Consider the following 22864-nt stretch of genomic DNA (forward strand, 5'->3'; position numbering starts at 1 on the left):
AACTGTCATATCAGTTTTTATTCAGCAGACTGAGCATGTTCAACACGGCGAAGTGAAATGACAATTGTAAACGTTTTGTAATCTGAAGTAGGAATCACAGCTAGGTGGGAATGATGGAAATCCTCATCACTTCGTGTAGAAAGATCTGATACAAACATGTGAAGAAATTAGGAAAACAAATAAAAATAACACTGAACGAGACTAAGAGCAGGATAAACGCTAAAATACTGTGAAACCATTAAACCTATTATTTATTAGCTTTTGATCGGTGACGTTATTTGTCATTTGGCTCAAAAGTGTTAAAATACTGATTGATTGATGAATAATATACATTGGACTATTGTCTCAATACAATAATTGATTGCATGAAATCATCGAATTAAAGTCAGTTTGAAAAATGTTCATTTGTGTGCTTTGTCATTTTAAAGTCTCATGAAGTCAAGAACGCCTTCTATTCCCAGTTTCCCTTTAAAAAACGAGTTTTGTTGATCAAAAATCCACGTGAAAAGCGTTGAAATGTCGGTGAACAGCGATGAACATCTTCACTCAACTAGAAAAATACTTTTTTTTATATATATATAAAGAGTTCTCTGCAGGCGTTGGCCAATGGCAGGAGTCCGTGCAGATGATTGACAGGTGCGTCAGCCTATGGTCTTTGAGCAAGGCGGCTCTTCCCCTCCTCCTGTTCGGCCAGCTTGAAGTGAGTGTAAGACAAAATACCAGCCAGAGTGCAGAGGATCCCCAACGCCTGAGGGGGGGAACGAGGGACAGAAGGAGAAGAAGAGAAAGATATTCAGGGGAAATTATTATGGAAAGGGAGACAGAGGTTGTTGGTTTGAATCCTTAGGGCAGCAGAGTAAGACTCACCTGGTTGATTGATATCGGGTCATTGAAGATCAAGTATCCTCCAACCAGAGTGATGCAGAATTTGAAATGTCCAAACATGTTGTAGCTACAAATGAAAATCAGGAAAGCAACAACACAAAAACAGATCAAATAAAGTTGAATATCTAGAAATATTTCCAGAAGACCTTCAAGACTTCATGAACTCTTCCAGAAACATATACATTCAGATAAAAGATCTTCTACAGAACTGAAGAAACCCCTTAAGTAAGATTATACATATCCTCACAAATCCACCATAACTCCCTTAGAAGAGATTACCCCCCAAGAACTAAGAAACCTTACAAAACCCCCTAAAGAAAACCCTCAAGAGGCGCTTTCACACCGGAGTACGTTTCCATTTAGTTCCGATAGTTCCTGGGATTTTGCGTTCACACCTAAAAGATAACTTAGTTCATGAGGACTTTTCCCCCCTTTTCAGTGCCTGCTTATACCTCATTCACACCAACGCAACTCCGGTTCAAGCTCCGTGCTAGAGCTTTTCAGGTTCAGAACCGGTTCTTCGGTTTAGCTCTGGCTCTTTTCACAGTCCGACTGGTAATGCGTCGTTGCGTCATCGTTTGCGTCATGACGTAACCGTTTGCGTGCCTGCTTCATAAAGCCAAACCGTGCAGATGAAATCAGTTGCATTCATTTCTTATGGCTCTATCTGCAGCTTTTCCGGAGTCATTTCTGTGGTTTAGTTATATTCTTATAAAAACTCGTGTCAATAAAGGTTTTTTAAAAACACAACTGCTTCCGAGGTCGGTCTTATTTCTTAAGGTGGACTGAACCATGAGTGTGGAGTAACGTTGTATCTTTCATTTAAATGAACTGTAACCTTCACCCAGGTATGTAACAGCTGTTCTCAAATGAACACCTGAAGTAAAGTTTAATATTTATAGTTTTATAGAGTTATAATGAGAGGTGATCAACGTGAATGCTCAGGTTCCACCTTAACACGCAGGCACGTTGCTTCACCATGAGCAGAAACCTTTATATATACAGTCTATGGCAGAAACACTGAAACTCTTGTTAAGTTTCTCCATCGTTGTGTACAAACCATAGGTACAAACTGGATAAAACGCGGGCTTTTTGTTGTTGTTCAGGAGTTGATCTGTCTCTGCCCCTGCCCCCGCCTCGACGTAAGCGTGACGTATGTGGTGCTTTTGCTCTGGCCGGACAATTGTTTGGTGCTTGAAACGAACCGGATTCCGGAGCTAAGAGGCGGCTCCGTGAAGAGGAAAACCCGGTGCTTTTCAAGCTCCAGCTCCGAACCGGCCCTGAAACACCGCTGGTGTGAATGAGGTATTAAGAGCAGGTACTTTCCTGGGGAGAAAAAAGTTACAATTTCTGATTGGCTGGGCGGATTCTAAACCACGCCCCGTAAAACTCTGAAAAGTTTTGTGAAGCCGCCATTTTATTTGCTGGCATTATTACCATTAGCCCCGCGCACCAACGGAGAGAGAATAACTTATGGCAAAAACAAATGGGAGCGGTGGAGATGAGGAGGTGTCGGCGTTCTGACGATTTACTCGGAAGGCTTCAGTAGAAGCTGCTGGGAGTCCCAGCCATAGACATATAAAGAGTAGACGCCGCATTGGCTGCAAGAAATACGGCCGCCATCTTGGACCGGTCATTCTACCCAGCAGAGGCTTCAAGATGCCAGAGCACTGTGCGGCGTATGGCTGTGCAAATCGGCGGACGATTGCGAACAGGGGTCAGGGGATTACTTTCCACAAGTAAGATTCAACATTATTATTGGTTGTATTTTGTAAATAGAATATTATTGTACTGTATTGATGTCCGCCAGCGAAATCGTAGCCAGCAAACATTATGTTTATGGCCAACTGAGACTTTATAAATCATATGCTGCTGTAACAAGTGAATTTCCCCGCTGTGGGATGAATAAAGTAAAATCTAATCTATCAAGGAAGAAAATAAGCTTGACCTCCTTCTTAAAAAATGTTTGTTGACTCAAATCTCCCGTTTTTATTTTGAAGGTTTCCCAAAGACAAGGATATGAGGAAGAAGTGGGAAGTTGCTTTGAGGAGGGAAGGCTTCACTGCAAGCAAGTCATCCGTGATTTGCAGTGAGCATTTTAAGCAGGACGAGTTGGACAGGACAGGCCAGATTGTCCGACTCAGAGATGGTGTTATTCCCTCCATCTTCAGCTTCCCGGTTCACCTCCAAAGAGTAGGTGTATCATCATAAGGCTATTAGCATTCATAAATGTAAATATTCTATTATCAATAACAGGGCAGGGTGAAATACCTATCCCTGTGTGTGCGTGTGTATATTTATATATATGTATGTATTATGCTTCTTCATTTTAGCCGGAAAAGCGCAGGACTAAGTCTACCTCCAGAAAAGCTGAAGAGAGCCTGTCTGTGGCCCCTCAGGACGACCCAGAAGCTTCAACCTCACACTCACAACCTCAGCCTAATGATGTGAGTATTTCTATTTTCAACATCATATCATAATGGTCCGAGACAAAGTCAAATCTCTCTAGTTTGCTGCCACTCATATTAAACACACTCAAAAATAAACCCACACACACACAATTGAAGACATGTTGAACATGCATTCCTGGCACACACACACACGCATGATGCTGGCAGTGGCTTTGACAGGTGATGACTATAAGAAAGAGTGTGGGCCATACTCTAGTTGTGTCAAAGTGATGTGTGTGAAGTGAAACGTCACTCAAACCATGTTCATCCCTCTTTCTAGGATCATAGCTATGTCTTGCCTGCTTCTCCTACGGCTCTTAAGGCCAGACTCAATGAAGCTTTAGCAAGAGTGGAGAGTCTCGAGCGAGAGAGGAAGAATGCCATGGCTAGAGAAAAGAGGGCAAAGATCACAGTGAGGAGTCTTTTGGGGGATTTGAGGGAGAATAACCTGATTAATGAAGAACTCAAAGAGAGGCTTGATTTCTACTCAGGTAAGATGAAAGTAGCACTTTGACATTCATGTACATCTTACTCTTACACTCCTTTGTTATTATATGAAGGGGACTTATTAATTTTTTCTCATACAATTTCAGATCTTCAAATAGACTTCAAGGCCAAGCAGGGCCACGAGTACTCAAAGGACCACCGAGAGTTCGCCCTCACACTCCATCTGCATGGTCCGAAGGCATACGAATACCTCCGAGAGACTAAAAGTCTTCCCCTCCCTCATCCACACACATTACAAAGGTAGTCTTAATGTTCAATTTCATTTTTGGAAATTACGGTTGCAAATACGTTAAATAGCTACTTCTCAATTTGAGATGTAGCTGATTTTGATGTTTGAGTAATGGATGTATTGTGTGCCTGTTTTCCACACAAGGTGGCTGGAATAACAATCCATCTGCACGCCAGTTCCAGGCCATCTTCCGCCGTCTGATGGTTCGGTGTTTCAGAGTGAGACAGGCAATGTGGCAGCCCGAGATCACACTGTGTCCCTGTCTGCGGTACAGATGTCCTCTGCTGAAGAGCACCCATCTCCTGTGAGTGACCACAGCTATCTTCCCACTCGGTTTGGTGGTCTGGTGGAAAACGCGCTGGTCTACATCGCAGGATTTGTAGTCCGGCAGATTCTGCGAAAGCTGTCCTGTGATGTGTGCCGTGCAAGCTTGGTCAGAGATGCTGTACCTTCATCATTTGATGAAGTGCTGTGCTCCACATGTACCAGCCATTATTAACCAATCAGAAGTGGCCCCTGATAGAAGGTGATAGACAGATTGATCCAATCACCTGCCAAGTATTTTTGAAAGTGCCTGCCCTTTCCAAATGGCTTCCAATGGAGCTTTAGATGCTTTGGTGAAACCCTCTGAGTCAGGTTAGCAATGCTCCATCACATGTTTCTACATCAGGGTGACTCTTAAACTGAAGCTCGACTTTAAAGCAACCCAACGGAAGTTTCATGTAAGTTTAGTTCTTTCACTCGTAGCTCGGGCTGCGGGGTGCTAGAGACGGGAGCACGTTGATACGACCTTCCTAGCCGGAGATATGGCCGCATTTTACAATAAACTTCCGTTGGGTCGCTTAAAAACAAATATCGCAATTCGAATCGCAATATTTGTCAGAAAAATCGCAATTAGATTTTTTTTCCCAAAATCGTGCAGCCCTAACGGCAGAGTGAAGTGAAGGTGCTGCAGAGGGGGATTCGCCAAGCTTCAACAAGGCAAGCTCCAAAGGTGTCGACAGTCACCCACATCGTCCGGGAGGAGTTCGGAACGGAGGATGTTTTTCAGCTCGGGGAACGCATTGAGGAGACGCAGTTTGGCATCGACAACCATTATTCCAACTTGTTGTGTTTCTAAAATAAGACTACACCACACACTCGCCTCTCTCTCTCTGCAGAAAGCGAGCACGAGAAAGAAGCAAACAGTCCTCTTTCAGGGCTTTTAGCTCATTCAAACTTTCATGAGCAACTTTGTGTAAATATGGTTTGGTGTCGTGTTCTTGAGTTTAACTTGAAAATGTACATCTTTTATATAGATGTAGATTTTCATTTTTACTGACATAACTTCTGTCTGTGTAATGTATTATTGTTTCTTCATTTTTCAACTTATTAAAATAGCTGAGTATAGGCCTACACAATCTGCTTCTGCTTCTCTATCATATAGACCGTCAGTGTTTCTTTATATGTGTGTTTGTATATATTAGCCTATATTATATATCGTGTATCTTTTGCAAAATACCTATCATACATAACATAGGCTATCGAATACCAGAATATTCTATTGCTGTTAAGCCTACTATGAATATTAAAATACGCCGAATCGTGTGTCCGGTATCATGCCTACATATATGACGTTTGCAGAAACCCCCCCCCCCCGTGAAAATCAGTTTTGTATTCAGCGAGTTATGATTGATTAAATGCGCTGACACTTCATTGCGCCTGCCAGACAGATTACACTGAGTGGAGCGGGTGACCGGTCCAAGATGGCGGCCCCACGGCTCGTCAGCGCCAATAGGCAGCAGCGGTCGATGCGGCGTCTACTCTTTATATGTCTATGGTCCCAGCAGCTTCTACTGAAGCCAGTTCCCAACTCCGGGGACTCCGGGTGGCAGTATACGCCGTGAAGTTGTTTGCGGCCTGCCAGTAAACCCAAAGCAGAAGAAGAAGAAGTGACATCAGCGGCTTCATTTGCCTAATCCTCCCTCAGGGAACTTATTCCGGTGTGAACGCGATTTGCTCTTAGCTCCATGGGGGAACTCAGTGCTGGGAACTAAGTACGGCAAAGTGAAAAGCGGCTAATGTGACCAGAAACCCTCAAACCCCTGTATTCCCCCAGAAAGAAGAGCTGAGAACTTCTCGAGAAGTAATGAAAACCTATAAAAGAAACCAGAATGCTCAAAGACCTCAAGTCACCCTCAAAACCCTAAATGGACCCGCCCCAGATACCTTCTTGAGAAAACCAACAAAAAAGACACCAGAAATAATCTCAAACCAGTAGGCTCCAAAAAGCCCTTAAAAACACTCATATTCCCCTGAAAAGTCCCTTAACATTTTTAAAAGCCATTAAACCTCGGAGAGAGCAACAGAGACAGGTCTAGAAGAGACCAGGAACCCCTGAACCAAGACCCCTAAAAAAGGTTCTGGATTCAATTATAGATTAAAGAAACTCCTAGCAATGCTCTCAACTTCCAAGAGTCCCTGAAACTCCTTAAACCCCAACTAACTCACTCCTTAAACCTCATCAAGGAAAAGCCATGAGAGGGTAAAGAGACCTGGAGGAAAACAACAACGTGTAGAACCCCCTTTCGACCCCAACAGTCTTTGAACTTCCTGATATTCGAGGATACGTGACAGCCGACGTGTTTCCGATGATCCAGTAGATGGACAGGTTGACCAGGAACGCCACGACACCCGAGAACAGCACGGTCGCCTAGGCAACAAGAGACAGAACACCGTTACTACAGCAACAAGGAAACTTACTAAAGCATCAGGACCTTCAAAAATAAAAGCCTGGAGACGGTCTAGTTGTAATGAAAGTGTCGTGTGTGTGTGTGTGTGTGTTGAGTCTCACCAGTGCAGGCAGAGACCAGGGTCGTGTGTGTGTGTGTGTGTGTGTGTGTGTGTGTGTCTCACCAGTGCAGGCAGAGACCAGGGTCCGAATATCCCTCCGTCTCCAGTCAGCGGCTCGAACATGGGAACGACGCAGAGCAGGAAGCCAGACGACAGGGGAGCCTGAGGGGAAAGTCACTTTATTGACAGAAATAATAATAATTTCAATTTATATAGCGCCTTTCACGAAACCCAAGGACGCTTTACAATGGGAAGTAACAAAACAAAAGGTAATAATAAACATACAGAGCAATAGCAGGAAATAAGTGACTGTAAACTAGTTGAGGCCGAAGGCCTGAGTGAACAGATGGTGTTTGAGGTGTTCTTTGAAGGTGTCCAGAGAGTCTGCATTCCTGATTGCAGAGGATTCCAGAGGGCGGGGGCTGCGACACTGAAGGCTCTGTTGCCAAATGTTTTCAGCTTGGAGCGCTGGATGGAGAGCAGCCCTTTGTCAGAGGACCGCAGGTGACGAGAGGGGGTGTAGGGCTGAAGGAGGTCAGAGATGTATGGAGGGGCTACAGAGGAGAGATGTGTAGGTTAGCAGGAGGAGTTTGTACTGGATGCGTGACCGGGAGCCAGTGAAGGTGGAGGGGGGGGGGGGGTGATGTGTTGCAGGGCTTAGTGTGGGTGAGGAGCCTGGCTGCAGAGTTCTGGACGTACTGGAGCCTGTCCAGGGCTTTGCTGGTGACCCCGAACAGAACTCCATTGCAGTAGTCCAGGCGAGAGGAGATGAAGGTATGAATTAATGTTTCTGCAACGGGGTCGGGGAGAGAGGGCCGGAGTCTGGAGATGTTTCGTAGGTGAAAGAAAGCAGTTTTGACGGTAGACCTGATGTGGGAGTTGAAGGTGAGGCTAGAGTCCAGAGTGACGCCCAGGCTGCGAACCTCAGGGGAAGGGTGGATGGAGCCGCCATCGATGGTGAGGAGCAAGTTAAGGTCAACAAGTCGAGGGCCGGATAAAAGGCCAATAAGTCCCGCATGTATTTCCAAGAGAAGACCAGTAAGTTATATATATATCAAACAACGAGTCCTACCTGGTAGTACAGCAGCTGCATGGAGTTCACCTGGAGCTCGTGCTGCTTAGCGCCGACCCACTGACGCAAAGAAGGAGAGAAATCTGGTTTTATTCGAGTTAATTTCACAGAAACGTTTCATGTATTTGCGTGTGTCTACTCACCACTTGGTACAGCGACGTCACGAGGACTCCCAGCGTCGCAAACACCGTCCCCAGCATGTTGAACCTCACGTCGAAGTAGGAGTTCAATATCACCCCCAGTGTGATGGGAGCCTGTAGAAAACATTTACACCTCAGATTTAGCATCGAAATGGACGTTCTTTTAACTTTTCATACAGTTTCACAAACCCACATATTTATATAGTATTTCAGTATTTATCATAGTGTACACTTTTAGCTTTAGCTATGTATATCTATCTTTCTTATTCCCGCAACCCACATTCACCAAAATGGGTATTTTATTGCATCGTTTCAACTTTAGATTGTATTGCCAAAACTTTATTGTGCTATTGTGCATATGACGAAAAAAGCCTTTCAATTGTTGAATCCTAAATATTTGAAGACCTATGTATATATATTATATATCTTTCTTATTCCTGCAACCTACAAATGATGTCTGGAACTATTTCTCGTCTTTTTATTAAATGTATTTTGTCTTTTTGAACGTTTCCTTGATGAAAGAGCTCGAGACTTTAGATTGAAATGCCAAAACTATAATTGTGAATATGCCAAATAAAGCCTTTGAGTCTTGGAAGAACTATACTTTACTAATTCTTTTCAATTTTCCCAGCTTAAGCTTTTCCAACTACATTCAGTAGCAGGACTCTTACAATAACGAGGACATTTCTTCAGACTTTCCACAAAGGTTTTTCATAAATGTCTTCTGTACTTCTGCTTATTGCACAAATCCACATAATTATATACCATTACAGTATTTATTCTGCCGTAAAGTACGAGTATTCATTCAACCTACTACTTGCACCATTATGTCTATTGCACTATTCTCTCGTCTTCTTTTTAAATACATATTTTCATTTCTTAAGTTGGAGATTTTAGATTTTATTGTAACAGTAACTATAGCACATTTGTTGTTACTGGACAAAAGCGTCAGCTAAATGCAATTTAATGTAATGTAATTGCCAAAACTACAGAGAGGCGAAGTCCCTCCCCTTCCTCCATGGGACCTTATTTCGGAAAAAGTATGTATTGAAGTCAATGGAGAGAGAAAGATTATCTCTCGATCCCGTTTGAATTGTGCCACGAGTTACACACATGATGTTTGTCAATCTAAAAGATAATTTTGCAAGTCAAAAAAATTAAAATGTGTCGTAAAACTGCTCAATGAACTACATCTCCCATCATGCACCACACACCCAGACGGCCGTCACGTTGGAACATTTCACTTCTTTCTCTCAGAACGAGGCGGAAAGTATTAGAAGAGGAGAAAATCACTCCAAGTCTGGGCACGTTGAGAGCTGTGCACACACACAAGCGGAGTTAGTCGGTTCCTGAGAGCCAGCATGCGGGACCGGGACTCTGGGATTTGTAGTCTTTCTAGTTGCGTATTTTTCATAGTCTTATATTTCAACAGTTTTACGACAAACTGCGACTTTTTTGACTTGGAAATGATTTGTTAAGATTGACAAACATCTCCGTCCTCACCCACCAGTGTGTCCATGGAACTGCCCCCCCCTACCTCAAGGAACCCCCCATACCTCCTTGCGGACCACCCGCTCCAGCAAACTTCCTCAAACCCCCCAGGACTAAGCTCCGTGCTACGGGAGACCGGGCCTTCTGCTCGGCTGCCCCCAGCCTGTGGAACGCTCTCCCCGACCGCATGAGAGCCACAGACCGTGGAGGCTTTTAGAAAAGGCCTCAAAGCCCATCTCCTCAGCCGAGCCTTTGCCTCGACCTTTTATTCATTTTAATTTTTTGTATTGCTTTTTTATTAATTCTACCGTGTTGTGTAATGTTTATTTACACTGTTCATGCTCACTGCTTGTAGCACTTCGGGATTTGAAGTCAAATATGAAGTGCTTTATAAATGGAACCCATTATTATTATTATCATCATGTGTGTAATTCGTGGCACAATTCAAACGGGATCGAAAGATACGTTTTCTCTCTCCATCGACTTCAATACATAATTTTTCCGAAATAAGGTCCCATGGGTCGGAAGTAGAAGGGCGGGACTTCGCCTCTATGACAAATAAAGCCTTTGAATCTTAAAGCCTTGAAGAACTGGACATGTTTCCATTTCCCAGACCACAGCTTTTCCCAACCAAATGAGTTTCAGTAGCAGAACTCGAGGACACTTCTCTTTCCGCACCAGTGTGAGTTTGATCTTGGTGGAGAAGGCCTTCTTGTAGTATGTGGTCTGGATGAGGATGATGACGGGTGTGGTCATGGCTTTGGCCAGCTGGTACGTTCCTATGGCGTTATTCTGCAGCGAGAGGTTGGTGAACGCCACGAATCCACAGAAGCTCAGAGCCAGCCACACAATGCTGCGAATCGGGAGGCTCTTCGGGGCGAAGATGTCCATCTTTTGGCAGACGTAGAGCCCCAGCCACGTGACCACGAAGTGAACGAGAGTCAGGGTCATGTTGGGGAAGCCGTAGTGGACGTAGATCCATTTGTTGATGAAGACGATGCAGATGGAGGACAGCAGGTTGACCAGCAGGCCGGCGATGAGGCGCCCGTTGGCCGATAGATTTAATAAAGTCTGCTTCATGGTTCTGGAAGTTTCTCAGCTTAGCGTTCCCAGTCTGAGCTTTGTTCAACTATTCTGTTAACACTGCAACACAGACAGAGAAAGAGAAGTGGAGGAGTTTAAAACGTTATACAGTAGACTTCATGCAAAATGCTAATTGGCTGTGTTTTAGAGCTAACTAAGTGTAGTAGTGATTAAGTAAATACAACAATGCAACGTACGGATTGAATATCAGTCAAATGTTGTGAAGGCACCAAAGGTAAATGTGCAGAGGAATTGCATATTTCACTATATTGTGTTATAATAATGTAATATTACTTGGAGAGCATTATGTCTATGTTATAGAACAGGGGTGTCAAACTCAAGAAAAAAAAAAAAAAAAAGATACATTCCAAACAAAAGACATTTTCTGTGGCCCCACAAAAGCTTGCAAAGAATATTTTATTACGTTTATTACACGGTTACATGCAGATTTACAGAAGCACGTTGCCCGTAAACTACATGTCCCACAATGCATCTCAGATTTGACATTTTTCTCAGAATTTGACTTTTTCTTCAAAATATTCATTTTTTTCTCAGAATCTCACTTTTTACCCAAAATGTAACTTTTTTTTTAATTTTGACTTTTTTTCCAGAATGTGGCTTTTCTTTTTAAATCATTTTGTGACATTCTCACTGAGGAGACTTGCATTTTTAACCCCTAGACTTCTGCTTTCAGACGAAGTTATTACCCTATCTGATATGAATCCAATGCAGAGGCAAACATGTAATATAATACATTATTTTATATATATTAAATATTTATATATGTATTTTTATATAGTTACAACCGGCCCTTTGAGTGCAACCATAATGCTAATGTGGCCCAATATCAAATTGAGTTTGACACCCCTGAGGGTGAATGTTAAGCTAAGTTTAACTACTTATATTTGTGGAAAGTTAAAAAGTACATTTACTCAAATACTGTACTTCACTACATCTCAGAGGTTAATATTGTGCTTAATACTACACTTTATTACAGCTAAACAAGATAGACCGGTTTATCAAATATTATGCTTTGTTATAGACTAACTAAAAGTCTATAAAGTAGAATTCACTTCACTTTATAACTCTTATTGAAAAGCAATATAGTAACATACACTAATATACAAATATACACTGAAACCGGCAATTTTGAATAGAGAATACTTGAGTTTTCTCACACACTTAACTATGAATAGTTGTCGAATAAATCTAGTTAAGTAAACAGTACAATAGCCATTGATTTGTAGTGCGGTAAGGGTTTAATAGTACCTCAGATATATACTTTAGTTGAGTTTTTCAGCACATTTCTGCAGTTTTTAACAGTAAAACAGCTGTTTTTTTTCAATGAAGTTTGTAGTGAGTCAGAAACATCGAAATAGCTAATGGAGGTTAAACTGTGAGTTAAATAAAGTGTGTTACAGTTAGTTAACACAGTATATTAGATTAAGAATACTGTATTGTCCATTACATTTACATATAATGGATATATGTATTTTGTACTGGCAAATAAGGAACAAAACTCACTCATAGACAGCACACAACATACAATTCATGCACACCAAAAGAGGGAAATTACATCATAAAGCGACTAAGTGGCAGACTTAATAAAAGTGCATTAGTTTAAAGATAGTCTGAACACATCTCTGTCTCTCTCTCTCTGTCTGTCTGACTCTCATTCTGCCACGCATTAAGAAAAGTTTACCTGGGGTATCCATCTTTCCATCTGTCTCCCCTCTTTCCCTCCGCCTGTCTACCTCCAGAGGATATCACACACACCGAGAGTTCTAGAGTCTCTACCCGGGAATCGGAGCTCCAATCCCGGCCTTAGTGGTGACGAATCCCCGCTACTTTTCCTGGAGGATTTTTCTCTCTCTCTCCAGCTGATTACAACCGTGATTTCTGGGTACAAGCCGCCCAGTGTGTTCCTGTTTCCTCCGTGTTCAACGTCGTTTAACCGGCGTGTGTTGAGCAACAGCGACCGGTAGTGGACTGGAGGGAGAGGCAGCAGAAAGAAATATATTACCAAAGCTAGCATGAAAAAAAAAAAAGTTGTATAAAATAAATACACAATGTTGAATGAATATCTTTTGTGGACAAAAAAAATAAAAACGTGTATTTTATTTTTCTATTTTCCTATTTTGATTTGCCTCTTCTCTGTATATTATCGTGCGATGGACCCCAATTAATTGTGTCTATAGCAAAGTCATCATGACACTGCTTTCAATTATCTATTTTTTTTAAAGATGAAACAAACAATAAAAATACAATGAAAATAATGTTCTTGAAAAAACAAGTTTCCACTTTAGATAAAAAATTAAATAAAATAGCTGTAGGCCTTTGTACTGAGATTGTGCACATTGCAAGTGTTGGATTTATTAATAACCTACAACACATGTGTCAAACTCAAGGCCCGTCTGTATATTGCACGCACACCTTCACTCCATCCTGAGGGTCTCCTCCGCTCAGAGCCTGAGCCCAAACATTGATGACCTTGAGCCCAAACATTGATGACCTTTTACCCAAGATGAGATGCCAAGTATCTGAACTAGCATCACAGAGCAGCACACTGAGTTCAATGGATGTTTCCTTCCCATTGGCTCTGAGACGGGCATGTTTGGTTTTTTCTTTGAGGGGAATTGTTTTTTTGAAGCTGTTGTTGGCCTGTGGAAAAATGTAATCATAAGAAATGAAAAGCTGAAAAGCTGCAGATAGAGCCATGAGAAATGAATGCAACTGATTATTTAATGTTGTTTTTATAGGCAATCATTTAAGCTTTGTTAGTTCCAGGTTTAATATGTGCAATAAGTTCATTTCGACGAGCACCGATTTTTTTATTTTGGCCCACGGTATGAGTTTCACCCATAGACCAATCAAGACAGGAAAACGTTTGAAAAATTAAGAAAAAATGATTAAACAATGTCTTTCTTTAATGTGGGTGTAATTCTAAATATTAAAGACACAAGTTTGGCATGAGATACTCACATGGTATATGACTTTTAATTGAACATCTTTACTCGAGGTATCCACTATGCAATATAGCACCAACCGATAGGGGGCAACATTGAGCTGCGCTGCCTCCAGTCTGCCGGATATCCAAAAACAGAAGAAGAGAAGTAAAAAACCCACGAAGAAGAATTTTGTTGAGCCTCGTGAAGCGGGAATTGACAGCAATACTATGGACTGGTAAATAACATTAATTAAACTTGTATTTTACATCTGTTGTTATATATGTTATCTCTGCATGGGAACGGTTTGCTTTATTTAGCCAGCTGTGCGGCTACTTCACTTTGTTAGCTCGGGCTAACGACGCCGTTCATAATGAATGGTAATGCTAACAGATGCTAATGTTGACATGTTTCAAGCTGGTTTCAACAGAATGATAATAACGTGTTTTTACAGACAGTAAAAGGAGAAAAACACACAGGGTGCTTGTTTTTAACACCTACAGGTTATATTAAAAGCTATAACCAATGTTTATAATAGTTAGCTAGCAAAACTGCTGGGTTATTGAATCGTTTTACTTGTTCTATGTCTTATTATCGTGTCAAACACTAGTGTTGCTAGGTAGATTTACTCAGTTATAATTTGGACATACTTGTGTTTTACTTGCTTATTTCCATTCCGTGCTCATATTTACATATTGCACGTTTTACTGCACTTCTTTGCAGATTCTTATTGTCAATATAAACGTATTAGACAACACATTATATTGTTATAGATAAAACTATGAAACTACCCACATTTATAGAGTCTTACAAAATCAGCTTCACCTGCTTCAACATTACAAGTAACATTAAGTGACAATAATGCATTAAAACGATGATGATTCTGGAGTGGGCCATTCTGCATAATGTACCTTTAGTACTGATGTGCTTCATACATTTTGATCCTCATACATATACGACATGCATCAACATATTTGAATACGTTGTGACTTCTGTCTGTCTACTCTGTGCAGCGCTAAAGTATTAATACACAAACACGTACGTTAACGTCTTGTCTTCCAGGGTTCAGAATGAGCTGCCGTCTCCGGTGGTTCGAGAAGACGAGGTGACCGTCGCTGGCCGTAGAAGGTCAATGAGGAAGAAGGTGTACTGTATCCTTAACTACAGCCGAGTACAGCAGGGTCGCACGACTTCAACGTCACGACGACTTCAGATCCATATTCAAACATACAGATTATAGATGGTACGAGTTGAAGCGTTTGTTTGAACACTGCAGGAGGCAGGGACTTGCTTTCAAGCAGAACAGAAACTAACTCAGAGGAGTGTTCACGTGTTTATGATTTAATGTCGTAGAACAAAACGTGATCCGTCTCTTCAATGCGTCTCAACCACAGACCTTAGTTCAGATAGTTTCCTAACCCCTATGGAGAGATCCCATTGGCTCTGAGACCAGGGAACAGGAAGTGGAGAAATGCTGACTCACATCTGGGTTTTAGGACTCGTTCCTGCGCCGCTCTGTAATGTCAGAGCTGTCCGTGTTGTTGTTTCCTGACCGCTGGTCTCAGTCCCGTCACCCGACAGCAGCCCCATCGCCTCCAGCGTCACACCAGCTCGCTCCATGATGAGGAACACCCCGGCTTCACTGTTCAGACAGGCTGGTAGGACACACACACATACACACACACACACACACACACACACACACACACACACACACACACACACACACACACACACACACACACACACACACACACACACACACACACACACACACACACACACACACACACACACACACACACACACACACACACACATCATCATAGAGCTCCTTCTGTATTTTAACTATACCTCTTGTGTGTCCCTCTCAGTTACTCCCAGGGTTCCAGATGTTTCCACCATTCTGGCTCCAGCAGGTCGAACGCCTCGATACACACCCAGACACGGTCGCAGCAGTTTGGTGAGACACACACACACACACACACACACACACACACACACACACACACTTAAATCTGCACGAGTCCCCCACCCCACCTTGAACAGTTTGATAAAAAGAAAAACACGTTGTTTCCACGTTCAGATATAGACAATAAAAACACAGTGACGAAAAAATAATATTGATAACAATAAGTAAATAAAATGGCAAGTAAGAACAGATCAGTATAAAAATAAATAAATAAAATAACAAAAGATAAATCATTTCCCGCTATTAGGCTGGGGGTGTTTGGAGGTTGTTGAAATAATAATAATAATAGATGACATGTGTAAAGCGCCTTTCAGGGACCCAAGGCCGCTTTCCATGGTGAACAAACAAACAAACAAAAAGGGGCAAATAATAAAGTAATGAATATCAGTAGAGTGGAAGCAGTGGGACGGTGGTGGGTTCGGGGTCAAAGGTCATGTTGAACACATAATAAATAAAGTGTAACTCTTAAATTGATGTCTGTGTGAAGAATTTGGACGACAGCGATTGGACAAACCAAACGTACTTCTCTCCTGTTTCTGGACTGGGGGACACGAGCTTCTTCACGGAGGACATCACCAACCTCAGCTCGGCTCTGCTGAAGGAAGACGACCCCGGAGATGCTGGTGAGCGAAACTAACGCTCCTCAGACCCACTCTGTTACTCGGCATTGCTAGTTTCTTTTTTTCTCACGTCTCTCCCATTCCTCCACGTGTTTCCAGCGGCTGCCAGTCTTTTCCCAGAGTTCCTCGGGTCCTTTCTGAAACACTCTTCCTCTGCGGTGTTCGAGCTGCTGGAGGACTACCAGGCGCTCTGCCAGGACAAGGTGCGCACCAACTGCAAAGGATGCATATCTCTCTGCTTTGACTGCTGGGTTACAGTTCAAGATTCAAAAGCTTTATTGTCATACGCACACAGCTACCGTGTAGTTACGGCGAGGGATGGGTTTCGTTACGGTTTTAACGGCACTACTACTTTTATCGATGCCGCTTATCGGTCCGGTCTTTTAACGGTTCTCTTATCGGTTCTTTTGGAGAAAGAAAGAAGGTAAACTAACTAAACAAATTGTGAACAAAACTAACATTGCTTTTTATTTAAATTAAATGCATAATATTTCACATCAAAAGAAACAAATGGAACCCGGTGCATTCCTCCGTCTGGATGTGGAGCGCTTTTGCTAAATGTTTAGACAAACTGCTCGTGTTGCCGCCCTCACATGCTGAACTCTGATCGCGCTTTAGGCAACGAGCATCGAGACGGGTAAAGTTTAACCACCTCGGAGCGCGTTCTCTCCTCCGTGTGTGTGTGTTGCTGCATGTAGCAGCTGCGTGTGTGTAATCCAGAGTCCTGCATCGGGTGACCCGCAAGAAAGGTGATTCGCGGGTGGTATTTTTTCAAACGCTTTTTTCCGGGTTCGGTTCTGGGTAAAACAAAGATGATGCGGGTCGGGTCGCGGGTGTTGCATAATAAATATATTAAAATAATAATAATTTAGTTTAATGTTTGAATCCTCAGACCTCTCCCCCGCGGGACCGCGCATCATCATAACCTCTGCAGCGCATCAATCTGCTGCCGAGCCACATTCGAAATGGCTGAGGTGGAGCTCGGAGGATACAGCACTTTCAATAACACTTCCTCAAGAGCGAAATCCAACGTCTGGGAGGCTTTTGGTTCCTAGACGAGGAACGAACCAACATCCTACGCTTTTTCAGACAAATATGCTGCATGTGTTAATAATTGCACGTTTTCACTGCTCATATATAGGCTATGCGGGTTCGGGTCGGGTTGCGGAACTAATTGGCAATATCTGCCGGTAGCGGGGCGGGTTCGGTATTGCACGTCGCGGGGCGGGAGCGGGTCTTGAAAATCAGACCCGTGCAGGACTCTGGTGTAAACTGCCCCGCCCCCTCGCACACAGACGGGGAGAGATCTCTCGTCTGGATTGGAAAGATCGAAAATACTAAAAATAATCAAAGACGCATTTTGCAGTCTTTTTGCGTATTAGAAACGGAGTTGGCGAAACTAAAACTGCAATGTAATGTTTGTGTAGCAATATGACATGATATATATTTTACATGTCTCTAGTACCGATAAAAAGACCGATAACGTCGGAGCTTAACGGCACCACGGTCTTTAATAATTCAGCCCCGGGGCCCTTTAATACCGGGGCTCGGTACCCCTCCCTAGTTATGTCCCAAGCTCCTTCAGCAATGAAACATAATATAAGACATAAAACAATTAAAGTAAACTATATACATGTCAAATAGAATAAGATGAGCTGAATAAAAAGTGCTGAAGGCCCTGGAGCTCAGGCGGTTATAAGTCTCAGGGGATTGTGGGAAACGGTGTCTCTCTGTCTGTACACACTAACGATGACAATAAAGTTGACTTTGACTAATGATGCGAGGTGTGAGGATAGCCTAGCTGTAACCATGCCAACTCAGATACACCTAGCCGTGGAGGACCCGTGCTAAAGAACTGTTGAACCTCTCGCCTCCTCTGCTGCAGGTGGACGTTCTGCAGTCTGTGGTGCTCCGAGCCGGGCAGAACAGCAAGACCGCCGGAGTCCGCTGGCTGCTGCAGCAGGAGAACTGCTCCTGGAGGCTCATCACCTCGCTCTACAGGTACCCGTCTCCCTGACTACCCGTCTCACTGACTACCCGTCTCACTGACTACCCGTCTCACCGACTACCCGTCTCACCGACTACCCGTCTCTGACTACCCGTCTCACTGACTACCCGTCTCTGACTACCCGTCTCCCTGACTACCCGTCCCACTGACTCCCCGTCTCACCGACTACCCGTCTCACCGACTACCCGTCTCACCGTCTACCCGTCTCACCGACTACCCGTCTCACCGACTACCCGTCTCACCGACTACCCGTCTCACTGTCTACCCGTCTCAATGACTACCCGTCTCACCGACTACCCGTCTCACCGACTACCCGTCTCACCGACTACCCGTCTCACCGTCTACCCGTCTCAATGACTACCCGTCCCACCGACTACCCGTCTCACCGACTACCCGTCTCACCGACTACCCGTCCCACCGACTACCCGTCTCACTCACTACCCGTCTCACCGACTACCCGTCTCACCGACTCCCCGTCTCACCGACTACCCGTCTCACCGACTACCCGTCTCACCGTCTACCCGTCTCACCGACTACCCGTCTCACCGACTACCCGTCTCACCGACTACCCGTCTCACCGTCTACCCGTCTCACCGACTACTCGTCTCACCGACTACCCGTCTCACCGACTACCCGTCTCACCGACTACCCGTCTCACCGACTACCCGTCTCACCGTCTACCCGTCTCAATGACTACCCGTCCCACCGACTACCCGTCTCACCGACTACCCGTCTCACCGACTACCCGTCTCTCTGACTACCCGTCTCACCGACTACCCGTCTCACCGACTACCCGTCTCACCGACTACCCGTCTCACCGACTACCCGTCTACCCGTCTCACCGACTACCCGTCTCACCGACTACCCGTCTACCCGTCTCAATGACTACCCGTCCCACCGACTACCCGTCTCACCGACTACCCGTCTCTGACTACCCGTCTCACTGACTACCCGTCTCTGACTACCCGTCTCACTGACTACCCGTCTCTGACTACCCGTCCCACTGACTACTCGTCTCTGACTACCCGTCTCACTGACTACCCGTCTCACTGACTACCCGTCCCACTGACTACCCGTCTCACTGACTACCCGTCTCCCTGACTACCCGTCCCACTGACTCCCCGTCTCACTGACTACCCGTCTCCCTGACTACCCGTCCCACTGACTCCCCGTCTCACCGACTACCCGTCTCACCGACTACCCGTCTCACCGACTACCCGTCTCACCGACTACCCGTCTCACCGACTACCCGTCTCACTGTCTACCCGTCTCAATGACTACCCGTCTCACCGACTACCCGTCTCACCGACTACCCGTCTCACCGACTACCCGTCTCACCGTCTACCCGTCTCAATGACTACCCGTCCCACCGACTACCCGTCTCACCGACTACCCGTCCCACCGACTACCCGTCTCACCCACTACCCGTCTCACCGACTACCCGTCTCACCGACTACCCGTCTCACCGACTACCCGTCCCACCGACTACCCGTCCCACCGACTACCCGTCTCACCGACTACCCGTCTCACCGACTACCCGTCCCACCGACTACCCGTCTCACCGACTACCCGTCTCACCGTCTACCCGTCTCAATGACTACCCATCCCACCGACTACCCGTCTCACCGACTACCCGTCTCACCGACTACCCGTCCCACCGACTACCCGTCTCACTCACTACCCGTCTCACCGACTACCCGTCTCACCGACTACCCGTCCCACCGACTACCCGTCCCACTGACTACCCGTCTCACTCACTACCCGTCTCACCGACTACCCGTCTCACTCACTACCCGTCTCACTGTCTCACTGACTACCCGTCCCACCGACTACCCGTCTCACCGACTACCCGTCTCACCGACTACCCGTCTCACCGACTACCCGTCCCACTGACTACCCGTCTCACTGACTACCCGTCTCACCGACTACCCGTCTCACTCACTACCCGTCTCACTGTCTCACTGACTACCCGTCCCACCGACTACCCGTCTCACCGACTACCCGTCTCACCGACTACCCGTCTCACCGACTACCCGTCTCACCGACTACCCGTCCCACCGACTACCCGTCTCACCGACTACCCGTCTCACCGACTACCCGTCTCACCGACTACCCGTCTCACTGACTACCCGTCTCACTGTCTCACTGACTACCCGTCCCACTGACTACCCGTCCCACTGACTACCCGTCCCACTGACTACCCGTCTCACTGACTACCCGTCTCACCGACTACCCGTCTCACTGACTACCCGTCTCACTGTCTCACTGACTACCCGTCCCACTGACTACCCGTCCCACTGACTACCCGTCCCACTGACTACCCGTCCCACTGACTACCCGTCTCACTGACTACCCGTCTCACCGACTACCCGTCTCACCGACTACCCGTCTCACCGACTACCCGTCCCACCGACTACCCGTCCCACCGACTACCCGTCTCACCGACTACCCGTCCCACTGACTACCCGTCTCTCTGACTACCCGTCTCACTGACTACCCGTCTCACTGACTACCTGTCTCACCGATCGCACCTGTCTCACTGATCGTACCTGTCTCACTGTTATTACCTGTACGTCTGTGTTCTTGTCTCTGATTGGTCGACCTTGTGTTTCTGCAGGGACCGGGTCCAGTTGGCGATGGAAGATGACATGATGACAGACATGGTTGTGAGTAACACTTTATAAGACTACACACTACCACCGATGTGCGTTTCCAATTTGTGTATAAAAAAAAAAGGAATTTCCTTGAAACTCTTTGAATCAAGTATTGTTAGTTTCCACATGCCTAAAACCACCTCAAGCTAAATCTAAACGTTGATGGCTAAATAAGAGCGTTGTTGTGCGTTATAGTCCGAATAGTCGATTCATCGTTTCATTAATCGATTATCAAATGAGTCGTTTGTTGCAGCCCTACTCTGCACCCTGAATAATGTTTGAATGTAGTATATCCAGACGGACTTATAACATCTGATAGTGATCGTTATATCCTAAAGCTAACACCAGCACACACTCGTCATGTTTACACTGACCTGAAGTCTACACTTTCTGCTTCTTCGTAACGATGCCGTTGTGTCTAGGTTCCCAGCGAGAGTGAGAAAGTGGTCGTGGAGCAGCTGTTCCAGCGAGATGCCGCCATACGACAGAGTCAGGTAACAAAACGCCAGCATGTTCTGCTGCAGAAAGATCAAAGGAAGTTAATAACTTCAAAGCGACGATGCAGCATTCATTTAGACTGACCAGAGGTTGTGTTGCAGCTGGTCGTTGATTGGCTGGAAAGCATCGCCAAGGATCAGATCGGAGATTTCTCAGATAATATCGAATACTACGCCAAAAACGTCTGCTGGTGAGTTCACATCTGTCTGTGCGTACATATCAAGTCTGCGGTCGTGTGTGTGTGTGTGTGTGTGTGTGTGTGTGTGTGTGTGTGTGTGTGTGTGTGTGTGTGTGTGTTGAGATCTTCAGGTACTTTCTCTCAAATTAAGTGTGTGTGTGTCCTAGCATTACTATAAGTATGTATATTTTTTTTACTAATTAAAAAAACCATTTCCTTTAATAGTTAATTTTTTTTTAATAAATAAAATACACAGATAATGTAGTGTGTGTGTGTGTGTGTGTGTGTGTGTGTGGCCTAGCATTACTATACTTGTGGGGACCTAAATCTGTTACACTCGCCGCCCTTATGGGGACAACATGGAGGTCCCCATACGTACGTCAGGGTTAGGCATGTGTTGGTTAAGGTTAGGGTAAGTCTCCAGGAAATGCATGTAAGTCAATGTAATGTCCCCTGAAGTGATGTATACATGGTGTGTGTGTGTGTGTGTGTGTGTGTGTCAGGGAGAACACCCTCCATACGCTGAAGATGAGGAGGAAGAGCAGCACCGGCTTCACCGTCCCTCTGGTCACTGAGCTGGTGAGACGAACACTTCTTCGTCGTTCATGTGTTGAAATACAGCAATTATAATGTATTTTATGCATTTAAAGCACATTCTGAAAAGGTTCAAAGTGAGTGGTATTAGTTATGGCATTTCTGAGCTCTGATTTTTAACATTGATTGTCGTCAAAAACACTTTGGTTAAACTTTTTATCAACAAAAGAAACTGGTCATGCTATATATATTAAACTGAGCGCGATTGGTCATTTCTGAAAGAGACACATTTTCACCGATTTCTTTAATTGTTTGTACTCAAAGTATTTGGTCACCCGTTAGGTCATCATGTATCCTTTATTTTTAATTCAAAATATGTCTTTCTTTTTAAATAACCTTTTGTAACTGTTTTTTCTACATACAATTAAATAGATTGATAGAAAATCAAACTCACAAAAAGAAAATCAGCAAAACAGAACGGAAATATTTTAAAGCTCACCTATCCTGCTATCTTTAGCCAACAGCACAGCTCTCAGATATATACAAATATATAAAAGACATGTCTGAAGATCAGATCAGATCATTCTAGCCACGCCTCGTATCCCTCTGTTTCACTTCCTGTTTCTAAAGTGCTGATTCGGGGATAAAGCTTTAAAGAGGAGGGTCTGAGCTAAACACCGACCATATTACGTCCAGAACAGTCGGGCATTGTTTCTGATAGCAGCGTTTCTGATTGGGCCGTGGGTCCACATTTCAGATGTTACGT

The 22864-nt window shown here is 44.6% G+C and overlaps 3 protein-coding genes across 3 annotated transcripts in view; 2 read left to right on the top strand and 1 right to left on the bottom strand.

The window, feature by feature from the left end:
* Positions 1-14746, bottom strand: slc35e3 (solute carrier family 35 member E3). Its single transcript, XM_034112446.2, has 10 exons — positions 14677-14746; positions 13672-13771; positions 12392-12678; positions 10285-10749; positions 8119-8229; positions 7976-8035; positions 6967-7065; positions 6681-6763; positions 868-952; positions 1-748 (listed from the first exon to the last, which is right to left on the bottom strand). Exons 4-10 carry the CDS (start codon positions 10684-10686, stop codon positions 647-649), a joined length of 942 nt encoding a protein of 313 aa, XP_033968337.1. The 5' UTR covers positions 10687-10749; positions 12392-12678; positions 13672-13771; positions 14677-14746; the 3' UTR covers positions 1-646.
* On the top strand, positions 1064-6674 carry LOC117468374 (THAP domain-containing protein 6-like). Its single transcript, XM_071201826.1, has 6 exons — positions 1064-2624; positions 2886-3078; positions 3219-3332; positions 3616-3826; positions 3929-4082; positions 4216-6674. Exons 1-6 carry the CDS (start codon positions 2545-2547, stop codon positions 4226-4228), a joined length of 765 nt encoding a protein of 254 aa, XP_071057927.1. The 5' UTR covers positions 1064-2544; the 3' UTR covers positions 4229-6674.
* Positions 13766-22864, top strand: part of nup107 (nucleoporin 107) — a 24880-nt gene continuing 15781 nt past the window's right edge. Inside the window, exons 1-11 of the mRNA XM_034112445.1 lie at positions 13766-13872; positions 14697-14785; positions 15200-15292; positions 15509-15597; positions 16094-16229; positions 16326-16429; positions 18112-18227; positions 20852-20900; positions 21311-21382; positions 21488-21576; positions 22068-22143. Of these exons, the coding sequence (XP_033968336.1) occupies positions 13865-13872; positions 14697-14785; positions 15200-15292; positions 15509-15597; positions 16094-16229; positions 16326-16429; positions 18112-18227; positions 20852-20900; positions 21311-21382; positions 21488-21576; positions 22068-22143 (921 nt within the window). The 5' untranslated portion in view covers positions 13766-13864. The remainder of the gene's footprint in view (positions 13873-14696; positions 14786-15199; positions 15293-15508; positions 15598-16093; positions 16230-16325; positions 16430-18111; positions 18228-20851; positions 20901-21310; positions 21383-21487; positions 21577-22067; positions 22144-22864) is intronic.

The sequence above is a fragment of the Pseudochaenichthys georgianus genome, chromosome 23 (assembly GCF_902827115.2).
Source record: "Pseudochaenichthys georgianus chromosome 23, fPseGeo1.2, whole genome shotgun sequence".
Taxonomy (NCBI): Eukaryota; Metazoa; Chordata; class Actinopteri; order Perciformes; family Channichthyidae; genus Pseudochaenichthys; species Pseudochaenichthys georgianus.